The sequence below is a fragment of the Orussus abietinus genome, unplaced genomic scaffold (genome assembly GCF_000612105.2).
Source record: "Orussus abietinus isolate OABI.00-Male unplaced genomic scaffold, Oabi_2.0 scaffold21, whole genome shotgun sequence".
Lineage (NCBI taxonomy): Eukaryota > Metazoa > Arthropoda > Insecta > Hymenoptera > Orussidae > Orussus > Orussus abietinus.
The window spans coordinates 864,429-887,157 of NW_019396018.1; the positions used below are offsets into that span (position 1 = coordinate 864,429).

A 22,729-nucleotide genomic window follows, 5' to 3' on the forward strand; every position below is an offset into this window, starting at 1 on the left:
GAATGATTTCTACTTATTCCCGTAAAATATCTATCAGCCGAGCCGAATATCTGCCTGGAAACCTTTTCCTGGAAACTTGAGTATCCGAAGCCACGGATAAAGTTTCCCCGAATATGGTAAATCAGGTATTCTCGTGCGAAACCTTGTCAAGGAAATTCCACACAGGTTCGATAACGTGCCTAGCGAGAGAATGCATTTCTTATCAACGCTCGGTGCCTTTATCCTCTCGAACACCCACTCCGACAATGAGTTACCGACCGAGCTTGCAAATCTCGACCTTCCTTCTCCATTTCTATTCCGCTAACGTTCCGCGGGGAATGAATAGAAAGAAGATAAATGAATGAAAGAATCTCAACTAAACGTGAATGGCCAACATAATACAAGTTAATCTATATTATCACGTCTCCTTAAAGAATGACATTTTGGAGAGCATCCATTTTGAACTAAAAGTTCCTATTAGATCCACGTTGCATCCCGAGGATTTCAGGTCCCTGCCTTGCCGACGCACCTTGCCTGGCAGGCAGCGCAGGCTTCCAGGCACTGCTTCGCCCCTGCGCCCAGCAGGTTGCGCGGCAGGTGGTGGCGCATCCCCTCCACCTGCACACGTCCAGGCGCAGGTACGATACCTGCGTCGCGATTGGTCAGTCCCCGAGCGCAGGTCAAGCGGCAGGACGTCGGTTGGCCCTCCTGGCTGGTTTTCTTCGGCGCCTTTCAAAAGCGATCGGGTCGGACCTGCGCCTGCAGGTCGTTTTCCCAGACCAGGAGGCGGCCGAGCGTCTTGTCGCGGTATTAGGTGTGGAGGGTCCAATAGGGACTAGGGGGCCCACTTCCAAAGGTTCGCGGTCTCGCCGGTGACACGGCGCTGGTGCCGCGTGGGGTTTTGTTTGGTGTCGGGCCGCGAGTGTTGTCAGTCACGCCGTGAGGCCCAACGCGATCGTCGGTGTGTCCTCGCATGGTGCGTCCAGGTGCCCCCTCACCGGTGCTGGATGAGAGGTGGACCCCGAATCCGGGAGGCTGGAGCGGCACCGGAACAGCCAAAGGTACGTGACCTTCCCTGCCGGGCCGAGATTGACCCAACCTGCGCGATGCCTGCGCGGTCCCCGCGGTATGGGCTAGATTCCCGTGACCGGGCGCGCGAATCTAGCCCTTACGACTTCCCACGGAATGACTTGCGCCGGGATACTTTTTTTTTTTTACCTGCCTTTGGCCTCGAGTTCACGGATACTGCCACGAGGAACTCTGTCCGTGGATGCTCGTCCGTTCCGAGGTGACATCCAGAGTCGCGAATGACTCTTCGAGGATCCTCTCGAATTCATCTGGTTTTTACGAGATCGTAATTAACCTCGGGTCAATTAACAACTATTATATCACCCCTCGCGATCTAAACCTGATATACCGATTGACCGTCTTCGTCCTCGGATGTATTTCTATTAAATATTTATTCCACGCGAGGGATCGTTATAAGTTTCTTTAATAGGTGACAATGAACTGGTGTTTGACATTTCTTATGGCTTGGTTAGCGAAGAAATTGTACGAAAGCGATGTGACGCAAGTCGTAGGTGGAATTCAGCCGAGGTCCAGGATAACGGGCGGCGACGTACGCTCCTGCGGTCCAGGAAAGAGCAGGGACGCTCTGTGGAGGTTGGGCTAGGTCTTCTCGGAGGCTGGCTCGGGTCCTGCGCAGATCGGCGTTCTTTGAACCCCGATTCGCCTCTCGCTGCGCAGCCGAGTCGAGTTTAGGGCCGAACAATACCGTTCCTCTGGCCGCATTGCGGGTCCTTCTTTCGGTTCTGGGCCTCTCGATCCCTGCCTTAAGGTTTGGTTGGGCCCTCCTCCCTCTCGACCTTCTCTCCGAGGAATGCGAATCCTCCGAGGGTTCTTCTTGGACCTCCAATGCCTGACACTCAACCGGCCTTCTGTGAAATCTCGACAGCGGTTTTTCGCTGTCACCAAACCGTGTTGTTGCTACACGAGCGGCAGCGAAACGAGCTCGTTAAAGGGATATTTCTCTGTTTCATAGAAAAAAAAAAAATGACCCATTAACCCTTAACAATTACCTACTTCCCTCCTTTAGGAGAGAATTCATAAATCGATGCATACAATTTAAAAATTCGGGAGAGTTTCGCACCAAATATGTATACAGGCACGAAATAGTAATTTAGTCATTATCTCTGATGTTTAGCCTGGCGCGTTTTATATGTTTGTCATAACTTGCGAAATTAAGCTGACATGAAAGGGTTATTGTATGTATCAAAATGTCAAAATATTTATACAACTTTTCTCCAAAGTAGGTGCACCAAATCATTTAACACGCGATTATGGAGGCCCTAAGAAAGAAGGTGATGCTCGGGAAATTTCGTTTAAAAAAAAAACATTTTTTTTATTTAGTCTAGACTAGAACGAAGATTACATTTTTTTCTGAAAATTGAAATTTCACGAGCATCGCGTTCTTCCTTAGGGCCTTCGTAATCACGTGCTGTAGTCTCAAACGATTCGGCGAATCCAGTTCGAAGAAAAGTTATATCAATATTTTGACGTTTTTTTTTTTATATATAGAAAGATCCTTTCATAACACTTTAAACTCCTAAGTTCAATAAAGACCTATATTTGCTTGTTAATAGTTTCATATTATCGGGAGTACTTGGCAGGATTTCTTCGGCAAGAAAATATTTTCTTCTGGGAGCGTTTCAATGGACGTCTTAACGTTGCTTAATTATTGCTTGGATGGTGTTTTCCAGGCGCGAATTCCCATATAAAACCACGGGTACCTGGGGTACTCGATCGCAGCCACTAACCTTTACCTGGTTCCCGTTTAGGTATGCGTATCACGAATCCGAAAGGCACGGAGAGGGAGGTTTATGGTGGAGGGCTAAACCGGTGGAGGCACGTGAGCGTACGCGACATAAGTACTCGAGTGCGCTTGGTCATACACCGTGGACTTTTGTTTTGTAGACCTCGGGACGTCTGGAACGAGTCTTATGACATAAATACCAGCACGGTGTGGTTAGACTTTTTCTCCTGATATCATCTCGAGACTTAGATTAATTTCCCGATCGAACGCCACTCGGGTCAAGTACCGCTCGATATCGAGGCCGATCTAGGAGACACTTTTACGGAATCTTGATGATCCTGATTTATCCCAGACAAATGTCTTCCAACAACGCCCCTTGAACGGGCCGATGATTATCAATGCGTGATTTATAGACGTTCATGGGTGACATTTTTATAGATATTTATTTTAGTTCCCCTTTGAATACCGATGATCTCAGCTCGATGATCCGTAGATGTGTGCATGACAGGTTTTGAAAATATTGATCATCACGAGCCTCGGGAATGTCGATCAAGTGCCGAGTTCTTTGAATTTAACTCGCGAGTCTTTCAATTGGATTTTTCTCGAAATTAGTGGTTGATTAGCAAGTTGAGGAGTTTGTTAATTAACGGGGGAGGTTCTGGTTGAAAGGCATTGACGGTGTTCGGGGGAAATATAGGTTTTTCTGCTTGTCCTTGCATGGGAAATGTGTAGAGTTCGGGCCTGGAGGCCATTTCTGGTCCTGGGAGAAATCAGCTGATCAGAGGGCCAGTCGAAGGCCACTGCTTAACCTCGAGAGAAACAGTTCTTACGGCTATCGGAAAAATGGAACCTAAATTACGTTAATATCTTCGCGACCCATGAAAAGCTGACTTAACGTTTTGACGTTTATTACCAGGATAGTAAATACCTACAAGAAATTGATAATGGCATTTCCGAGGCTCTTAGTTGTTATTAAACGATCGTTATAGCAGCATCTATTCTGTAGAAGTATCTTTTCATTGTTAGATGATCTTTGAAAATCCAATGTTCCCATCCTCGGTGTTAAGCTCTCTTCCTTGCATTCTTGTTGCGAGCTTTTGTGCAACGTGGGCTCTTTGTAAAAAAGCTGCGCACCGAAGGGCAAAATCGGCTTAGTTGCGCAGTCACGTTTCGGTGGAACGGTGAAGGTAAGGATTTTCATTATCTACCAGCACGCATTTTGCTCTTAGCGGTGCCATTAATTCCGATGTCGAAGCTACAGCCACTTCCCGAAAGAAAGTACTCTTGCTAGTGAATACGCACGAGAAAGTTATAAACATGGGTGGGAAATGGGTGGCGGACCATTTCTTAATGGCGCATTTTGCATCCCCCAAAATGTACCCCATTAAGGACCCGAATTCAAAATACCTGCCACGTAATCGTAGAAAATGAAATTTCTGGACAACAATCTCTAAAAGATTACATTTAATAAAAAATTTGATTACAAGTGCAGAAGTGATGTACCCATTTCTATTTTTTTTCACGGTGCAATTAAAAAAGGACTCTTCAAGGAAGGTGTGAACAGTGGGAGGTGGGAGAACTTTGGAAGTTACCTTATCAAGTCGCGGTGATAAAAGTGATAATTACGGGAAGTTCGAAACGGAGTTACTGAAATGCCGGTGCTAATTGCCGAAGCTGCAATAATTACCATGAACGGCGGGAGATAACGTTCCCTTGAATTACCCTTGAAATACTTATCCCGAGCTGACTCGAGGAGATAAATGCTCCTCGGGAAACTTTCTCCGATATTAAAGAAACTAATTTCATAGACGCGTGTAAAAGCTATGAAGCCGTGGTGAAAATTCCTACAGGATTCCCGCAGTAGCTCGAGCATCTTCGCCGCGGCGAAAATTGCACTTTCCTCGGGGTCTCCGTTCATACGAGACCTCTTCACAGTTTCTAAATCGCTTAGCATAAATCTCTAACGCTCTCATCTAAACATGTAATCAAGATGTGCCTACTATATGTATATATAATTTCTAGAAATCTGGTCGTTCATGAGATCGTTCATTTCTCTCGCTTTAAGTTCACCGCAAGCCACTCGCACTCGCGAACTCTCTGGCCCTGATCTCGACCTTGACCATTTACGACCATTTCGTGGTTTCTCCACACGCGGCCTCTTCCTCCAGGGTCAGAGGACAGTACTCTTCAGCAGTGGCTCTCTTCGGATCCTCGATATCAGCCCCTCGGCTGAAACGGCAACCTCCGTCTTCAGCGTCACCCTCGGCAAAGTCGTAGTCGACCTTCCTCCGCCTCTTAGCAGTCTCGAAGTTCGCCTCGGTTAAAGCGATGCTCTTCACCTTCTGCTATTTCTTCTAACCCTCTTTTATTGACGAGGTAGAAAATATCCTTCCCCCTTCGACATCCTTGAACTCGAAGACCTTGGATTCGGAGGCTGTTCCATCCGGGGCCTTCGACTTCTTCGCAAGGTGGCTGGGAAGTTTCTCTTCGGGGTCCCCTTCAGGACCTTCCTCTTTCCTCGGAGTCGAATTCGTGGGACTCTGGGTGTCCGAGTATTTTCCTCTAGGACGAGCATCTATTTCGAATTCGTTGCCACTCCCTGGGTCGCTCTTCAGGGTCCCACTTTTCTTCCAAGATCCTGTAGCGTTGGCTGTATAAGCCTCGTTGAGAGCCTCCCATCTGACATGTAGTCGAGACAGTTGTACCGTATATAATTTCTAAAAGTCTGGACGTTCATAGGATCGTCCGTTTCCCTCACTTCGGCAAGTTCACGGGGGCCATTACTTGCGAACTCTCTGGCCATGATCCCGACCTTGACCATTCACGGCCATTTCGTGGTCTCCCCACATGTGGCCTCTTCCTCGAGGGTCAAAGGACAGAACTCGTCGGCAGTGACTCTCTCCAGATCCCCGATATCAGCTTTCGGCTTAAACGGAAGCTCCGAGACCAGAATACCTTCTGGAGGCTCGATCGAGGCACCGTCTTCGGCATCGAACTCGGCGAAGTCGTAGTCGATTTTCCTCCTCCTCTTGGCGATCTCGAAATCCGCCTCGGTAAGGGTAATAGTTCTCACCTTCGGCTTCTTTTTACCCTCATCTACCGAAGAAGAAGGAGGGAATACCCTTTTCTTCCTTCCTCCGACGTTGCCTTCAGAGATGACCCTATCATGAACCTTCGACTTTCCCACGTTGTCGCCAGGAAGTTTCTCCTCAGGGTTCCCTTCAGGACCTTCCTCCTTCTTCAGGGTCGAACTCGCCGAACTCTGCGAGGTAGCGCCTTTTTCATTAGGAACGGCATCTTCCTCGAGTTCGTTACCACTGGCTGAGTCGCTCTTCGGAATTCCAATTTCCTTGCAGGACTCTGCAGCATTGACCGGACAAGTGTCCTCGTCGAGAGCGTCCAGGATGTGCCGAGTCGGCTCCTCCGTGGTCGCAGTCGGAGGTGTTGTGGAGACGGGACCCTCTTTACCAGCTGACGCGTAGGACTCGACGTCCTCCCTCATCTTCGGGTTCTTCTGGTACTCGTCCTGGAGGTACTTCTGGAACTGGTCCTTGAAGTAGCCGTCGATTATCTTCCACACCGTGGTGCTGTACCAGGAGAGCACGCCTAGAATAAAGACCCCGCGGAATATCAACGCCAGCATTTTATCCCCTTTTTCTTTTTATCACTTTTGGTCCTCTTCAATGGCGGTCCTACTTCCCTCTTCCGCTCCCAGTTTGCCTAGCGACCTACCCCAACCTTTCAGGAATGTGTATACCACACGTAGATTCCTGAAAGGCTCCGCGGCGCCGGGATTCCTTTGGCAAAGGGAAGCTTCTCAAGGACACCAATTTTGGAAGCTCGAGTTGACGTCGACTAGTCCTTCCGAGGAATCCTGGATAGTCGATTTACGATTGGTTCCGCAGTTGGCGACAACTCCGGCGCATTTGTTCCACGTCCCTGCGATTCGCCGCACGCGTGTTTCGCTTCCGCCGCTGCACGTTAATTTCACCTCCGGCATAGGCCGTTCAACAAATTACTTGTTGTTGCGGCTCTTTTGTTATTCCGCCACGGCGATTCGATAAATAATTCATGCGCTATCCGCGTTGTCGAAACGTTCGGATCACTCGACGGCGCTTTTGTCGCTGGTGAAGCGACACGTTTAATTCCGCGTTGTCGGTGCGGTCAGTTTAGGCAATCCGTTGTTTATATAATAAGTCAATAATTCTCATTTATCTCGTGGTGACACCTGGAGATATTCTTCAGGGACGGTTACGACATCTCGATGACGTTTTCTAGCTGTCCACCTCCTTTGGTAGAGTCTTTTCTGGCACTCGCCAGCCGGAAAAGTTGGGACGGGGCCTCCCGACGACTTCCTACGTCCTGCAAAGGAATTAATTCGTCCCGAAGGATAACGATTACTCAGAGGTGCACGTGCCTGACGAATCGGTACGTGCCTTGCCTTAAAGTAAATTCAATACTTCGCGCAGAGGAGCCAATAACGTCTCTTCGATCACCTCGGCCGGTGTTACGTGTAAAATATTGCCTTCTTGACCTTTCGGAATGCTGCACGTCGAGCCCTCAATACTTTTCAGCTTCGCCTTCGAAGGACATTCCTCTTTGCTCGAAGTAATTAAATCATAAATAAAGAGACGTCCAAACCTGGCGCGAAGTCGACGGATATTATATTCCATTGAAGGCGAGAACTCGAAGGCGAGACTGGGTTCTATCGTTCATCCAGGTTCCGTGATTTTGGTTTCTAAATGTCGGAAAATTAGAAAGGAAGGGGGAAAAAAAAATCAGGAAATTGAATTATTAGGACAAATGGTTTAAAAACTTCTTACCGGTGATTTTGACTTGATTGAAAATTATTAGTCCCTAGGATGACTCTGGTCCTAGTCTTCGCCCATTATGAGTCCTTTCAAGATGACCATCGCCTCCTGCATATTAGGCCAAGCTATTGTCACGAAAACCAGCAGAGAATTCGCAATGACGAACAGTCGCATCATTTCGACCCCATCAGTGGAACGCAGCCATTCGCTGAATCCTTGATTGTGACTGTCATCGTCCAGAGGAGCCAAGGACTGGTCACTTGACTTGGGGTCATCCTTTCCCACGTTCTGATTACTCGAGGTACTCTTTTTTTCGGAGTGGCCGCGCTTCTTCATGCTGATTCCTGGATAATCTGACAATAAAGAGGCGGAGTTTAAGGTCAGGTGTGGAATAAATTTGGAAAGAAAGTGACTCCACTTTTTGTGTCTATCTTCATTTTCTAATTCGAAACAAACAATTCTTGATAGGAATTGTTCGCGATCGTTTTTTTTCTTCCTTCATCAAACCATTTGGCCAGGTGCATACAGGATGCATTTGCCGGGACAAACATCAAAGACTATCCCGTTTCTTTTGACGGTCGGTCGGGCATCGATCGAGTTCCCTGTTTCCTTGTGGCCGTTCCCGCGGGACGTCCCGCTGACGCGAATCCCGCGGTTTAGGATCCCGGATGCGATTGCAGCTGCATGCGAGGAGCAAAATCGTGCCGATGCTGCGGTCAGCTGCGACGAGGACGGCGGAAGGTAAGGAGACCGCTATCAGTCGACGACAGTCGAGGTCCGCCGCCGACCGGCTCACAATACGGAGTCGTCCTCGACCTCCCGGTTACCAAAGTTGGCCTTTCCTGGCCTCGTTCGATGTCCCATTAAACGCGGACAAAAAGGCTGCTTCTCTACTCCGAGAACTCGTCGCGATAGGAAAACATCGCGATACGTCAAGAACGGGAAAGAGCGCACATTGCTCGGTTGTGTTCCGCGCCAAATACATTTTCATAGATTACATGTTCTCTCCCTTCCCTTTCCCTTAAAAAAAATCAGAGAAAATTCCTGATGATTCCAAATGTTGGCAGAAAACTATAATCCTTTTCTAGAGCCGACTAATGGGGAATATAGGGGGTATCCCAATTTTCAAAGTGTCGCAATCCCTGATCCTGGCTGGGATGTGTTCCTTGATTTTCGTGGAGGCGTCTAAGCTCTTATCGGGGGTCACGACGATGGAGACGGAAGTACTCCTCGAAGGTCGACGCAGTGCCTTAATTGAATAATTATTAATTGGGTTTGACATTTGACATTCCGGTACCTAGCTCTGGGTCGTCCCGTCATGGGTGAGGTCTGGCTTTCTGGAGCAGTCCTCGGGGAAACCTCGTGTCAAAGGCCCGTTGTTTCCGTTCTCCTCTTGATCTCCTCTCGGTGTTCTCTTCTACGAGTCCTCATCTTTCAACGTGGCACTCGCGCCTCTCGGAGCCATCTTCGGCGCGACGCGTTTCTCTTCTTCCTCCACGACACACTGACACCATCGTCCACTGGATTTCTCAGTTTCCATGTCTCCGGGCGATGTGGAGGTCCGCAGTTCCTAAGGTTTCGCTCGTTGGTAAGCCCATTACGGACTCCGTAGCAGTGCCGGGCGTCGTCTGCGAGGTAGAAACAAGTGGTTCCGTCATATCGGAAGGACAATTTCAAGGACGGCTTCGAAAGTTCCAAATTTGAGAAGGAAATTCGATAATTCACCCGCCATGAAGGATCCTTCGAGTTTGGGGTCTTTCGCCCCCAAGGATACTCCGGTGAACTCCGACTCCTCTTCAAGAAATCTTACACCGGAGAACGAGAAAAAGTGTTTGACGAGGTTATAACTTAAATTCCTCATTTGTCGATTTATTGATCTCAATTAATGGGCGTAATTGGAAAACAATGAAGGTGTACGGTTCTTCCTAGTTCCTCGGAACTCGGCTGACGGATGCGCGTATGTTGGTCCCTTGTTCCCATACCGAAGATTTGCCGATTCGGATATGGAAATCAGAGGCGAAACGTTCGAGAGGTGTTTCGTCTTCGACAAACTTGGCAGGGCTGAGCTAGCTAGTTGGGAAATTTATACGCATACACGTACCCAATTGTGTTTGGGAACAGCTGGATTAATTGTGCACTATGCCTTAGGTCTTAATCAAAGTCGTCGTCGCTCGACCGTCGGCATTGTCAGCGGTATCGGAAATTAGATTCCATTCTATGGGGAGAACGCAGGTTACTAGTTTCCATGCCATTATCTAATTCGTTTCCCGATCGCGACCTTACCCTTCTGACTTAATTTTACGAGTCGCTTTAATTATCCTGACTTAAATCGATCGAATCGCATTCCAATAAAAACCTCTTTCGGATCCTCTTTCATACCCCATTATGGGATTACGCGACGTATTACAATCAAATGCGATTGATACTTTGAAAACACAATATTCTTATCATTATTTTGAGTGTTTTTGTTTCGTCCTTACCATCGTTCGTAATTAACTCGAGATCTTCCCCTCCTTTGACATTTCACCCTCGACATTGGACAGTTGTCGACGATTCGTTCGGGTAATGTCGCCAATTAACCCTTAATTCGACGGCCGTCGTTTTACGGGGGCGAATGGACGTCGATCATCGAGTTTCTCTCCAACTATTTCTATAAACCCGATGCCATTTAGTGCCGCCTATAATCGAGTCTCGATAATCAATCATTCGGTCCTCCACCAGCGAAGACTTTTGCCGGTCCTCGTCCCGCCAACTTCCGACGATCGTTTCGGCTTAATTGTCCGTTAAACTCGCGTCGTTAACAAAATCCGCGAACACGAAGGGCAATCCTATCGAATTTGACGATAAACCCGCGAAATGGCCTCCATCTGGTGCCGAATGGTATTTCAGGGCTGTTGCTCCGCCAGGGTTGGTACCTTCATCCCTTAAATAAATTATAAGAACTGGCATGGTACTTATTTCTCAGTTTCGTGAATTTTTTAACCATCGTTAGAATTATTTATCCCTCGATTTATGTAGGTATTTCCTTGGAAATCATTTCTCGGACGGACATTTATCGATGCACGGTGACGAACGTACCAAGTCGTAATAATTGTTACTCGAGACTAATTTAAAGGTTAACACGTGGCCTCCAGGAATGCTGCAATTTATTACGGTGGTTAGGCACGCATTACTGGGAATATTACACCTCGTCGACCATCCGGTGTAAGGCAATGACTTTCGCCTAACCGGAATAGAAGTGCTGCGTAACGTCCGAGGGTGAAGACGGAGGGAAGAGTGCGAAAAGAAAAACAGAGGAAGAGAAAGAAATCATTTTATGAGCCATCGACTTCCCACGTCCTCGCCTGGGCAATAAGTTTTTACAAGACCTCCGGCTAGTAAACTAGTAAATCCTTCCAAATGTCGCATTGCAATTTCGATGAACGTCAGTACTTGTTCTTTTAACATGTTTTCCTTAAAGGAAAAATTATTATAAACTGATACGATTTTTCTTGAAGAGGCAATCCGGTGTAGCGTTCCATGTGGTATCCGGGAAAACCACATTATTTCATCCGTTTCGTTTTGGCGAGCGATTTTCGACCTTCTATCCCGATTTACGAGGGACTCCTGTTTCGTCCTGACTCGCACTAAATCCTGGTTTCGATTCCCCTGATCGATACGCTACTCGAGCCTATTCCCGTAAATTTATTGATCCCCGCGAGTAACCCCTAAGCGAGATAGGGTGCTATTTGCGATTTCCAATAATTCCGCGGGATCTGGATCGTCCTCGATTGTGGATGATATCCTTTATTGCGCCTCCCTTGTCCGGACGAAATAGGGCGCGAGTCGGCATTCGAGAAGGGACCTGCCTTACGACGTAAATAAAACCCGCGCAAATTCGTATACAATTGCGAGAGCCACCGGTGAGAAGACGTTTTTGATGCACCCCGGGCACCGTCTCCAAAATTTCATTTCCTTCCCAGTCGTATTGGAAAGAGATTTGCTCCGTATCTCTGGAAGAGAGTACCCAGGGAATTTTTTCACGATATAAATAAATGATAAAACGAAGAAAGGGGCTCCGAGATAAATCGTCCTCTTCAGGGATCATTATTTCATATCAAATGGTATTCCTATAGACAAGAAAGGAAATGCGTGTTTCAAGCACGCACTTATTTATCGAATTTCTTTTTTCCCTCCCTGATTCTTGCAGTGGAATTATGTATTTTAATATTAAGTTCGGTAAATCAAGGAATAATTAATTATATAATTTCAGCAATTTGTAGGGTAGCGCTACGTCACTTCAGCCTAATTTTCTCTGGTTGCTGTGGGTGGCGTGCACCCTCCATTGTTCCCTCGTTTACCCTTTACCGTTTACCAGGGTCCTACGCACGCCCTCTCGATGCTGCATATTGACCTTTTATTTTCAGATAAATATAAATTAACCGTATGGCACCGCGGGGTACAACAACGCCCCTAATAAATATCTCCTCAAGGTGCCACTAATTATTTTACATGAAAATTCTTTCGGGCTAAATACTCCTGGGGTTAGAGTACCTATCACGAAATTGACCATCATACCGTGCCCATAGGAAAATATAAAATAATGGTACGGGATATTTCCTAAAGTTATGCTTCGGTATTTCAATGTATCATATTCATTTAATAAACGAAAATATTTGTTTTCAATACTGGTGCATTGTTTCAGGGAGGAAAATGAAACAGACTTATTTCTGCACGGTGTTTCAAATTTATCCTCGTTATGCAATATGGGGCTGAATCGCTTTGATCTCGGTGTTCCACTCTGCTTGTAGGGTTTCGTGTGCTCCCATACTCTTTCGAGTAACGTAAAGCCGCTTTTGGTGACAAATCTGCCCTCTCTGGTTCGTGCCAGAGGAATAACTTAGATGATAAAGGGATGATAACGTGTGTTCCTCTTCGATCGGAACCCTAAGGCGCTTCCTCGTTCTCAGGGAGGCGAACCTATTCCTAACTCAGCTGCTGAGACTTAAATTACATCCCTGGCATTTATGGGGTAAACACCACAAACGCGTTTTTTCAAAATTCAAGGAATTTTCCTAAAAATTCTAGTACCCACTCCTTGAGTCATGTTTCGTACGTAATTCACGTTCCCTACGTATTTAGGAAAACTCGGAAAATGCTGACATGTTTATATACGCATTAATTTTAAAGGGGTGCAACGCACATTTCGAGTTGTAAGCATTACTTGGACGTACGGAGTGAGTCATGAAAACCCGAAAGTCTGCCGGTCTTAACAACGCGTTTTAAGCAAATTACCGTTCCACGAAGTAACTTCTCTAACTTACCTTGAAGACCTAATTTCGTGGCTGAGAGCAAAGATGAATCTTTGGAGCTACCTTAATGGGTCGACACCCCCGGGAAATTCGTTTCCTTCTCCAGTGCCATTGTTTCCCTGTTTTTAGGTAATAAGCAATAGTCTTGCACCCCCTTTGCACCTAGATTCAGACTCCAATTAAGCCGCGACCCATCAGCAAAATTCAATCATTTTCTAAATTACTCCATTTTCACTTATCCTTCCACAAAAAAAAAATCTTAAACACGTCTGACAGCGTGTATCTCTAATAAAACAATTCTTGTTGCATTTGAATCAATGGTCTTTATCGATTAAAATTCCAAAGCTTAATGCTATAAATGTTTCCTTCCTCTACGTTATGTTCTCGTATTGAAATTACATATTTCAAATTGTTTGGTTTTTCTTTTACGTAAGAGGAGCTTACATTTTTTGTTTAAATTAAGAGGTGTCAGTTTTGTGTCATTTTCCATGGGGTGTTTATTGTTAGAACTTGGAGAGGGATAGTTGAGAAATTGTTGAGCCAGAACCACCCTTAAAGCAAGTTCGGCTGTAAACGCGGAACGGCGCAAGGGGGTGCGTGCCTCCCCCAAGAGTTGACACGCAGTTTAGCGGAATTACGTCGGAACTTATTACGGAAATAAACACCCCCGGTAATTCTGCCTGCCTCTCTTCGGGCAATATCTTAGCTTAACAGCCCGATATGCCGTGCACACCCCGAAGAGCTGTAGGGAGGCTTCACCCTCGGTTGACTGATTGGATCACTCGATTCGGATCACTTTTTTCCTGAACCCGGGGTCGAACCTCTCCGCGTGAAATTCCGATCGATTAGTCATTATTGCGTGAAATCGTGGAAAAAAGCCCCGCACTTCCGGTTCCGAGGGAGTTTGAGTTTCCTAGAAGGGAGAAAAAGGGAAAGGCGGGAGTTGCCGTTTGTTGAGTGGAACTTTTCCTTCAGGAGTCGCAGGGCAGAAGTTCCAGGAATGTTTAAGAAGAGTTCGAAAGATAAACGGTGCCCTCCGCGATTTATAGGACTCGATAACACACGGAAAGTTGCGTAATGGATAACGATAATTATTACACTTTGAAGAGGGAATATTGATTGAAATAATGCGAAAACGGATCAGATAAATTTGGGCGAAGGAGAAGGTTATTGATTACTCAAGACTCTTGCTCCGATTTATAGATTATATATTCGTTAACGTACACGTTCCCACGGCATTTCTATTCCTTTATATTAATTACTATCCTTTGAAATACCACTTTGAAGAGGGAATATTGATAGAAATAATGCGAAAACGGATCAGATAAATTTAGGCGAAGGAAAAGGTTATTGATTGCTCAAGACTCTTGCTCCGATTTGCAGATTATATATTCGTTAACGTACACGTTCCCACGCCATTTCTATTCCCTTATATTAATTACCATCCTTCAATGTTTACCCTTAAATAACGTCATTAATTGTAGTTGTACATTTTTTTTGTTCCAGGTAAGAGAATTTTGAATGTAGGGCCGAATTGAAACAATTCTCCGAAAACTACTGTACGTCGTAAGGTAAGGTTCCAATTATTTTTGGAATAATGTAACTTTAATCTTCACCTCAATGGGCAGCAATTACTAGTGAGAGTGTAGACTTGCTGTTGGGCACTACTCGAACTTTGAAACTGCTTTTGGAAGTCCCAAGAGTGTATGGTTCGTCGCAGGCTACCGCATAACTTCCTTGGTTATTTACCGCGCTTAAATAATGTATCACTCCTAGGAAAAGAAAATGAAACATTAATGAATCAAGAGATCTTCTCTCATTCGATTCACACGATGAAAGATTTCACTAACGATAAGTTTATCGAAAAAATTCTAGTGACGAGTTTTACAACACTCACCATGGTTTACACTCGCAGTAATAACAGTACTGTAAACCTCATCGGTCGGATTCGAAATTTCCACAGTGCGCCAAAAAACTGTTTCGTCCGCTCGTCGATTACCGATCACCAGGTCCCCGATAAATGCTTCTCCGCGGTTGTACTTGGCTAGTTTTGTCTAAAGGCAGGAAATCGGGCATTTGGAACAATAAATCGATGACCGGTTGTTCCGGACAATTGAAATATAAAACTCAGAGATGCTGGCTTTAAATGAGACTCGGGGCGACAGTTGCGACAAAATATAAAATGGGCTTAATACCAATTCATTTTCCGGGGCGACGTCGGTTTCGGTGAACTCCACGTTTCGAAAATTGACTTTCCTCTCGGCCTCCGCGCAGGTGAAATCGCGGAGCACGATTGCCAGGACGAGGATGACGATTCCACGTGATTCCATTTTTTCTGCGACTGATCGCAAGCGTATCCATCGGCTCTTTTATACTTAGCCGTCGCCAGCGTTTTACCATAACGCCGGTTTTATCTTCGACACTTTCGAGATTCTCTCTTTATCACGCTGCGGGCTTCTCGCGAGGTGAATACAAATAAGGAGGAACTTTTTCGAAACCTCCTCGAATCGTGGACCTTATCGTACTTTGGGACGTTTCGAGCCCGTTCACCGATTTTAGCTTCACGATCTACTTTGAAGTCAGTGATATGTGGGCAACCTACGTACTAAAATTATCTTCCGTGAAAATATGACTCCTGAGTCACGGACAATTTGGGGTACTTTTCAATTATTAAATAAACTGTTTACCTGGATATTTTACGAATGACACGTCATGCATCGAAGTAATAACGATACGCGTAAATGCAAAAGGAAAAAGTGTTAACAATTCCCGCACAAAGGGTCGTCGAAGACAGCTTGGCTTCTGCAACAGCGAACTCGCTAATCTAGAGGAAGAGAGATGGCGATAGGCACTCTAAGCAGACGAAATTTCCAATTATCGGGTGCCTCTATCTCTACCCGTCGAATGCATTTGTACCGTAGACCACCAATACCGAGGGTGGACGGCGGTACATCTCACCCCTTGTATCCGTACGTCTGTTAGTAAATTACTGTCTGCAGTGTAGTAACTACCCTACCTCCGAGCAATTGGCGAGCCTAAACAGCTTCCAAAATGAAGCGAAGTTCATATGATCCCTGTCTCACCCCTTATTATTCTCCAGGATTATTTAGTAGGGGTCCACGAATGACTTGAATCAATCACCGGATTTAAATATAATTCCATATCAGATAATATCGTTATCACATCCTACCGCCCAACGGCTTAATGGCTCGCATCGGCAAGAAGCGGCCCCCTCGATCACTTCAACCCTTTAGCTGGAGTACTCGAGCTGCACCACCGCGAGGGGAGGCGAACAGGGGCCAAAAGTGGAGCTCTCACCCCGAGATTTTTGCGACAGCCGCAGGCTAGGACTGTCAGGAGGGACTCGGGACAGGGGACGAGAGGGATGAGAGGGAATCGTCCTAAGGGACTGCGAATCGAGCATCTCGCTCGAAGAGGAGTCACCGGCGAGAGGGTGTCGGTCCCGGGGACATCCCTTTCTTGCGACAAGTACCGAAACTTCCCGGGGGCGCATATTCCCTTTTTTCTCTCTCTCCCTCCGCAGGTGGGGTTTGAGTTCCCTGGCACGGCGGAACGGGCGGAATGGCTCGTTGTGCGCCCTCCATTTTTCCCACCCCGAGAACTTCCTAATTACGGGATTAATTTTCACTTAGCAAGGTGTCCCCGTTCGCCATCCTCGAGGCCCCTGGCCCCTGTTTCGGACCCCGGCTTTGAATTCGCCTTCAATTCTCCCTCGATTCGGCCTTAATTTGCGCTCGACTCGAGCTCTCGCCGAGGGCGTCGAAATTCCCTCCGATGGCGAAAAGGGACGTCGAAATTCTCGGGAAAAGTGGAAAAGCGACTCTCTCTTCTTCGTTTCCTTCGCCTCCTCTTTCTTTGATTGACTTTCCCGCCGCCTCCGGGCACCTCACCTACGTAAAACATCCGCAAATACAGAGTTTTAATAACTCCGAGTTGCGAAGTCGCGGGGACAAACGACCCGCTTTTATGACCCGTGTGTACAACCTGCACCCGGGGTATTCCGATTTTGAGAGGAGCATCAAATAGGTCGAGCCTCCTTGCCTCGAACGGTCGTCGACTTTCCCGACTCGACAAATATCCAGCTCGGCTGACAATCGTGTGCGGAGAAAATGTCGCCGTTATCTCACGCTGATACGCCGATGCGGAACTTCCTCTCTTAACGCATCCTCGGGAAGAAAAAGTAGGTTCCTCTGGCACTAGGTTGTAATTTCCACTAGCGCCTCCGATTTTCTCGACTTTAACCTCACGGTTAAATTCAGAAATAATTATCTCCACTCCAATTACAATTCCTTATCAGGTCATAGCTAAACTGAGCCGTAGAAATGAAAGTTCCTGCGTTGGAGTAAATTCTGAAGCTCTTAAGTAGAAGTTTTTTCTTTTTTATTAATAAATACATCTGAATTAAAATTGCTCTAAAATGTCCCGTGTCTATGAAATTTCGTTTATTACCAAGGCGGATGAATTCTGACATACTAAATAAATTTCGCACGGTGAAATAAATGTTTTATCAAAAGGAACTGGTGCAGTACCGATTACTGTTTATACTCAACCACGAGGGCAAGTCAGGCGCACGCATGGCACACTACAAGACCCAATTTACTAACAGGGGTAAACGCCTCTGTACGCGTATCCGGTACACAAAAGGCGTGTCCTCGCGTTTCCCTGTCACGTACGGCGACGTACAGGAAACGACACTAAAGCTTTGCTTTCCTGTCGGTTGCAAAAATGTCGTACAACAAACCGCAGCCTGAAGCTTCCATCCTGGAAGTTGCATTTGGCTCGCATCGCGTTGTTTCATGTCCGAGCTCAATTTACCCGCGAAATACACCAACAAGTCATGTTCTTAAAGGACGCGCTTAGCATACTTTAAATCTCTGCAAACGGATTTTGCGCCACTCGCCTCGAGCTTCGGCATTTTCGGAGCTCCGGCCGATTATCAGGAGCTGCGCACGCGAAAGCACTGACCCGACAGTACGTACTAAGCGGCTAAATATTTCTCTTTTAACCCTTTTGCAGAAGTCCTCGGCAGCTTCAGTTGAGCTCTCGTTAAAGGGTAATGGGCGCAGACAATGTGCAAAACTCGGGAGAATTTTATTTCTTATTTTTTGTAGTGTAGTGTATTTTTCATTTTTTAAAGATTGCAGGGTGGAGCTTCTGCTCTTGGGCAGGTTTCGCCGCGCGTTTGCTTGGGTTTATTCCGGTGAACTTTCATCAATTTATGGGTCTCCTTTCTCGCGCAAAATTGCGGAAAAATCAGGGAAACGCGAACTTTCTCCGAGCACTCGTACGAGCAGTGGTCACGACCGACCATGCTTAACCTCCGAGTAAACCAGGACTTTACGCCATCGGAAAGCGTAAACGGCGCGTTTTCTTCCGTTTATGACCCAAGTGGGTCATGTAATTTTAATCGCACGGAGTACTTTATGCCCGGAATTTCGGACGAGCGGACGGGAACTTGGCGAGAGCCCAGTTTCTTAGTTCCCTCCCCGAGATAAGGTTTTTCATAATGGAAACAATGAATCTCGCGGTGGAAAAAAGGTTTTGTTAGACGGTAAACCCGGGAAGGGGCGGCTCAGGACCCCACGGAAACGACCACTTGCACGAGGAAGGTAACGCATCCCTACCAACAAACTGAAAAGGAAAAATAAATTAGAAAGAAAAAAAAAAGAAATGTCAATTCCACTTTTCGTCAGTCCTTCACATCGGTAGGAAGCAATTAGCAAAAGCGCCTCGAATCGATGGAAGCTTCACTGTCTGCTCGAAACGTTGGAAAAGCAAACTACAGCACCCCTGCCCTGTCCGGCCTCCCCGAGCCGAATTTATTGAGCGCGTTAATATTTTTTCGGCAGACCGGGTAAAATGGCAGGGTTTAATCACTTAACCCATTTCCCACGTTTCCCCTAACAGAAATGACCAAGAATACCCAGCTACCCGATCTCGAGCTCGTCTCATCTCAAATCTCAGATGCCATTAATTCATCTTTCCTTCTATATAGATAACTCTTTTTTCCTTGGATCCCCAAATCGTCATTACTTTTCCCGACTTCGGTTTTCAAGATGAAAGGTCCTCTTTCCGGACCCGAGTACACCTCGACGCGGACTTTCAGGAAACGAGTTTCTTCTCTTGTGGAGATCGCGGGATTCTCCTCTGGGTTCGCTCTCGCGGTCGCAGTTCAGCGGCGGGATCAGAAAGGAGCGCGGGGGCGCAACAGTTGCGTGGGTGGATGCGCGCTTGACGAGGGAATACTCGGGGGTGGCGAGGGGCGGGAAGGGGGGCGCCCGCGCGCGCGAAGGGGTATACCGGAGACCGGCGACGCAGGGCCTCAGTACCCTGCTGACCGGCGTACCGCGCACATCCCTGGGAGCCGCAAGTCCCCAAGCCGGCTCGGCGCTCGCGAGTCGCGAACGGGTCGCCGGACATGAGGCGTGCTCATTAGGTAAACGCTCGGTAGGGTCACATTTAATTTTCCTCATATTCTCGCGAGATTTAGCCAGTGCAGGTCCCACATACGCGATGACGTCCTTGCGATTAATTGAACCCACGTGGCGATGAAGGGACCCACGCCCGTTGCGATTGTCCGAGGCACATCGAATCGATCGATCGCGCCGCCAGATCTGGTATTAATTTTAATTCTTTTTCATAATTTCAATTGGGGATTTCTTTTTTTCAGAGTATTCCGTTTTTCGCGATGTAAAGCTCGAGGACCGAAGATAGGTAGGGATGAAGGGATGGAGATTAAGGTATGAATAAAAGGTCCCTTTAAAGGGCGCCGATGATTTTAGTAATTTATGAAAATTTCTCGTACGAGCATTACGATTGACGCTGGCAACGAAACAGGATATGTGGACGTGGGATTAATATTTTTAGTATGTCACGAATAAACTTGTTCGGCATGGAGGGACATTTCTGGCTGCTTTGGGCCGTGGAGGAAGTTTCGAAATTTATTGAAAATGAGTAATAAAGAGCGATGAGGTTGATGTAACGAATTACGACATCTGAATACCGAATGCACGGCGCGGAATAATTTCTCCTTAGCTTTGCACCTTTTTATGAGGAAATCTTGTAGACGGCGCCGGATTATCCGAGATGATCTCGCTCTCGAGTATATCTTGCGGGCATTTCGAGAGCATGCGAGTATTAGGTGGGCGTTTTTGCGACACGTCCCGCCCACGGTTTGGGAGATGTCCTTGCGGACTGATCTTGCAAATTGCTTCTTGGGTCTGATTAACGTTTTTCACGATATTTTATCGAGAACGTCCCGTCCAATGGATTCGGGAACGCTTGGGTGAAATTTTGGAACGGGGACCTCGGATTTCCGGAATTTCGTTCAAAGGGAGTCGATACATTCAGAGGCACGACGTAACCAAGACACCGAGTCATTAACCCGGTGTTTACGTTACTTGTCTTGTACCTCCCTGGAATTCCTGTCGACTTAATGGCATTTCCTGAAATCCTATTGCTGATCTCGGGAACAATACTCGTACCTCCTACGAACGGTACGAACATACTTCGAAACATCTCGGGAACGCAAGGACTCCTTCCTCGGTGAATTTTTCGTTAGTAAATTTCTGGGATTTTAAGTATTTCACTTAAACCGTTCCGTAGAATTCCCCTCCGGGAGTGGAATTTACAAGAGATTCATATTCCCTTATCGGATTCTCGGAAAAGGGTCAGGGTAACTTTTGGAGTCCACTTCCTCTTGGCGAGAAGATCGACCTTTTAGAGATTACCGTCGAAAGCGAAGGGGGGCGAAATTATTTTTAAAATTTCCCGCGAATGATCGAATATTTTATATCTACCGGGGATGGTATATTCGTGTTTTTTTTATTTTTTACTTCCTGCCTGCCAAAAGTGCAATACAAAAAGCAACTCTCTGCTTCCGGATGTGCAGGTGCCACTAAAAGCTGTGCATGTTGCCCTCGATAGCCGAAAACGACCATTGACGGCATATTTTACCTCTAACATGCCGCGGAATGCGGCAAATACCGCAAAGCGTTGCGTTTCATTGTTCCCCGAAATCGACGGGAATTTATTCAAACGGGGCGCGTTTTGAAAAACGTGCGCGCCATTATTGCGGATTAGATCGCGCGGTTCATTTTAATACCCCGAGCAGAAGAACCAGGATACGAAGTAAATTATCTCTTACGAGATAATTCGCATTGTGAAAAGCTCTGCATTCCTGCCACGCGCTGTGGGAATGGCAGAAAACCCACAAGCCGAAGGGAATTATCTTTTACGAGATAGTTTGCGTAGCAGGTAATTCAATGTAATGACGGGGTTGAACAGAACAGCCACAAAGCGTCCCGTGTATATAACGAGTTGTACAACCCTCTGAGAGTACAATTTCGGACGAACGACTGCCCGTCGTTTTTTAGGCTTAACATCACCAAAATAACGAAAAAAAAAAAAATAAATAAACAAAAATATTGATACTCCCAATTACGCACCGTCAAGGAATTTTAATTAATCTGCACGCCGCAAATATTGAACTTTAACCCGTGGAGGTTAAGTTAAGTCTTCATTAACGTCATTGTTACATTTACGGGAATTTTACAAGATTAATATTTTCATTGTAGTATTATACATTACGTCGAGAAATCCGGAGACTCGAATGAGCTGAGAGGATGTGAGGGTCTCTTTTGGGGTGTTCTTTCGTGAATTAGGAGAAATACGTTCTTGAAATAAAATGTCGCGAGTCCTGCCAGCTGGCAGAAAGGGGGCTAACATAATGTCAAGTTGATGTTGCAGTCCCTGGACCGCAACCCGCTTTTTCTTTTCTACTTTTCTTCAAAATGCCGCGAGCGCGAAAAAGTTGGGAACGCACTCGCGGCAGCGTGCAATTGTATGCACGCGCAGTCGAAGGTACGTCCACCTTGTTTCATAGAAGGTGGGCAGGTAGATGCGCAATTAATTTAAAGAATTCATTAGGAGGGCCAACATGTCGGGGGCGTTTTTCGCCGTCTGCGGGGCAAGAAGCGCGGAAATACGGAATTTACGCCGGCGATGCTTCTCGCCGCGGTCTTTGCAAAAAATCCGGCCATCGCTAACTGGCTGCACCGAGCGCATCCATCTCGCGGGCTGCATACGCGCTCGGGTGTTTAGGAAATTTTCCTGAACCTGTGAGTTTGAAATTTATTACGAAGAGTAATTTATCGTATGCCGGTGAGGCGGTGCATTCGAGATTTCGACAGGGCCGCGATCCCGAAATTCGGAATCTCGTTTTTCTTTTTTTTTTTTTCTTTTTTCGAGGCCCTTGAGTCAAAACATAACCCTAGATTGAATCTGTGTAATTTAAAGCCTCTTTTGGTCCTACTTCAATTCTGATGTCCGACTTTCGACATTGTGAGTCCTACTTAACAAATCTTAAATCCTAATTTTGGCCTACGAGTAGAATGAATGGTAATATCTGCTACTTTTAAGGTTCCAGGTAGAACTCGATTGGATAGAAGTTACCTTTGTTTATATTATCTTAAAACAGATTTAAGGTCCATGTATACTGGTTCTAAGGAGAATTGAAATTTCAACTCGGTCACCCCATCGCGCATCGAGGTATCGGTAAATTTGCCACCGCGTAAATGAACTTCCAACGGTTACACAGATCGGCGTGCTTTGTTCCCGTTTTCCTTCTTTTTTTTTTTTGTTTTTCCCTCGTTGCCCTATCTCATCTCTCCTCGTCCGATCCACATAATGGCCCCCGCGTTCCCTTCCGCTCTCTCTCTCTCTCGCCGCTCTCATGAAAATTCATTCGACACCCCGCGAGGCCGTCCCCGACTGGAAGTCTCATCGAGATACGCGATAAAACGCCGTAACTTTTC

At 46.5% G+C, this 22,729-nt stretch overlaps 3 protein-coding genes across 3 annotated transcripts in view; 1 reads left to right on the forward strand and 2 right to left on the reverse strand.

Moving 5' to 3' along the window:
- Positions 1–970: 970 nt before the first annotated feature.
- LOC105697695 overlaps positions 971–22,729 on the forward strand; it is an 89,535-nt gene continuing 67,776 nt past the window's right edge. Inside the window, exon 1 of the mRNA XM_012421269.1 lies at positions 971–1,040. The gene's annotated coding sequence lies outside the window, so the exon portion shown is untranslated. The remainder of the gene's footprint in view (positions 1,041–22,729) is intronic.
- On the reverse strand, positions 3,445–7,640 carry LOC105697696. The gene is made up of 3 exons (XM_012421270.1): positions 7,615–7,640; positions 7,433–7,529; positions 3,445–7,153 (listed from the first exon to the last, which is right to left on the reverse strand). Exon 3 carries the CDS (start codon positions 6,432–6,434, stop codon positions 5,613–5,615), a length of 822 nt encoding a protein of 273 aa, XP_012276693.1. The 5' UTR covers positions 6,435–7,153; positions 7,433–7,529; positions 7,615–7,640; the 3' UTR covers positions 3,445–5,612.
- LOC105697484 lies at positions 14,511–15,223 on the reverse strand. Its single transcript, XM_012420841.1, has 3 exons — positions 15,089–15,223; positions 14,791–14,947; positions 14,511–14,665 (listed from the first exon to the last, which is right to left on the reverse strand). Exons 1-3 carry the CDS (start codon positions 15,221–15,223, stop codon positions 14,511–14,513), a joined length of 447 nt encoding a protein of 148 aa, XP_012276264.1.

Excerpts from the sequence above, each read along its gene's own strand:
- LOC105697696 (XM_012421270.1), bottom strand. The coding sequence starts at position 6,434 with ATGCTGGCGTTGATATTCCGCGGGGTCTTTATTCTAGGCGTGCTCTCC.
- LOC105697484 (XM_012420841.1), bottom strand. The coding sequence starts at position 15,223 with ATGGAATCACGTGGAATCGTCATCCTCGTCCTGGCAATCGTGCTCCGC. Across the intron at positions 14,948-15,088 it reads TCGCCCCGGAAAATGAATTG|ACAAAACTAGCCAAGTACAA; the intron begins GTATTAAGCCCA and ends TCCTGCCTTTAG. Across the intron at positions 14,666-14,790 it reads TACTGCGAGTGTAAACCATG|GAGTGATACATTATTTAAGC; the intron begins GTGAGTGTTGTA and ends TTCTTTTCCTAG.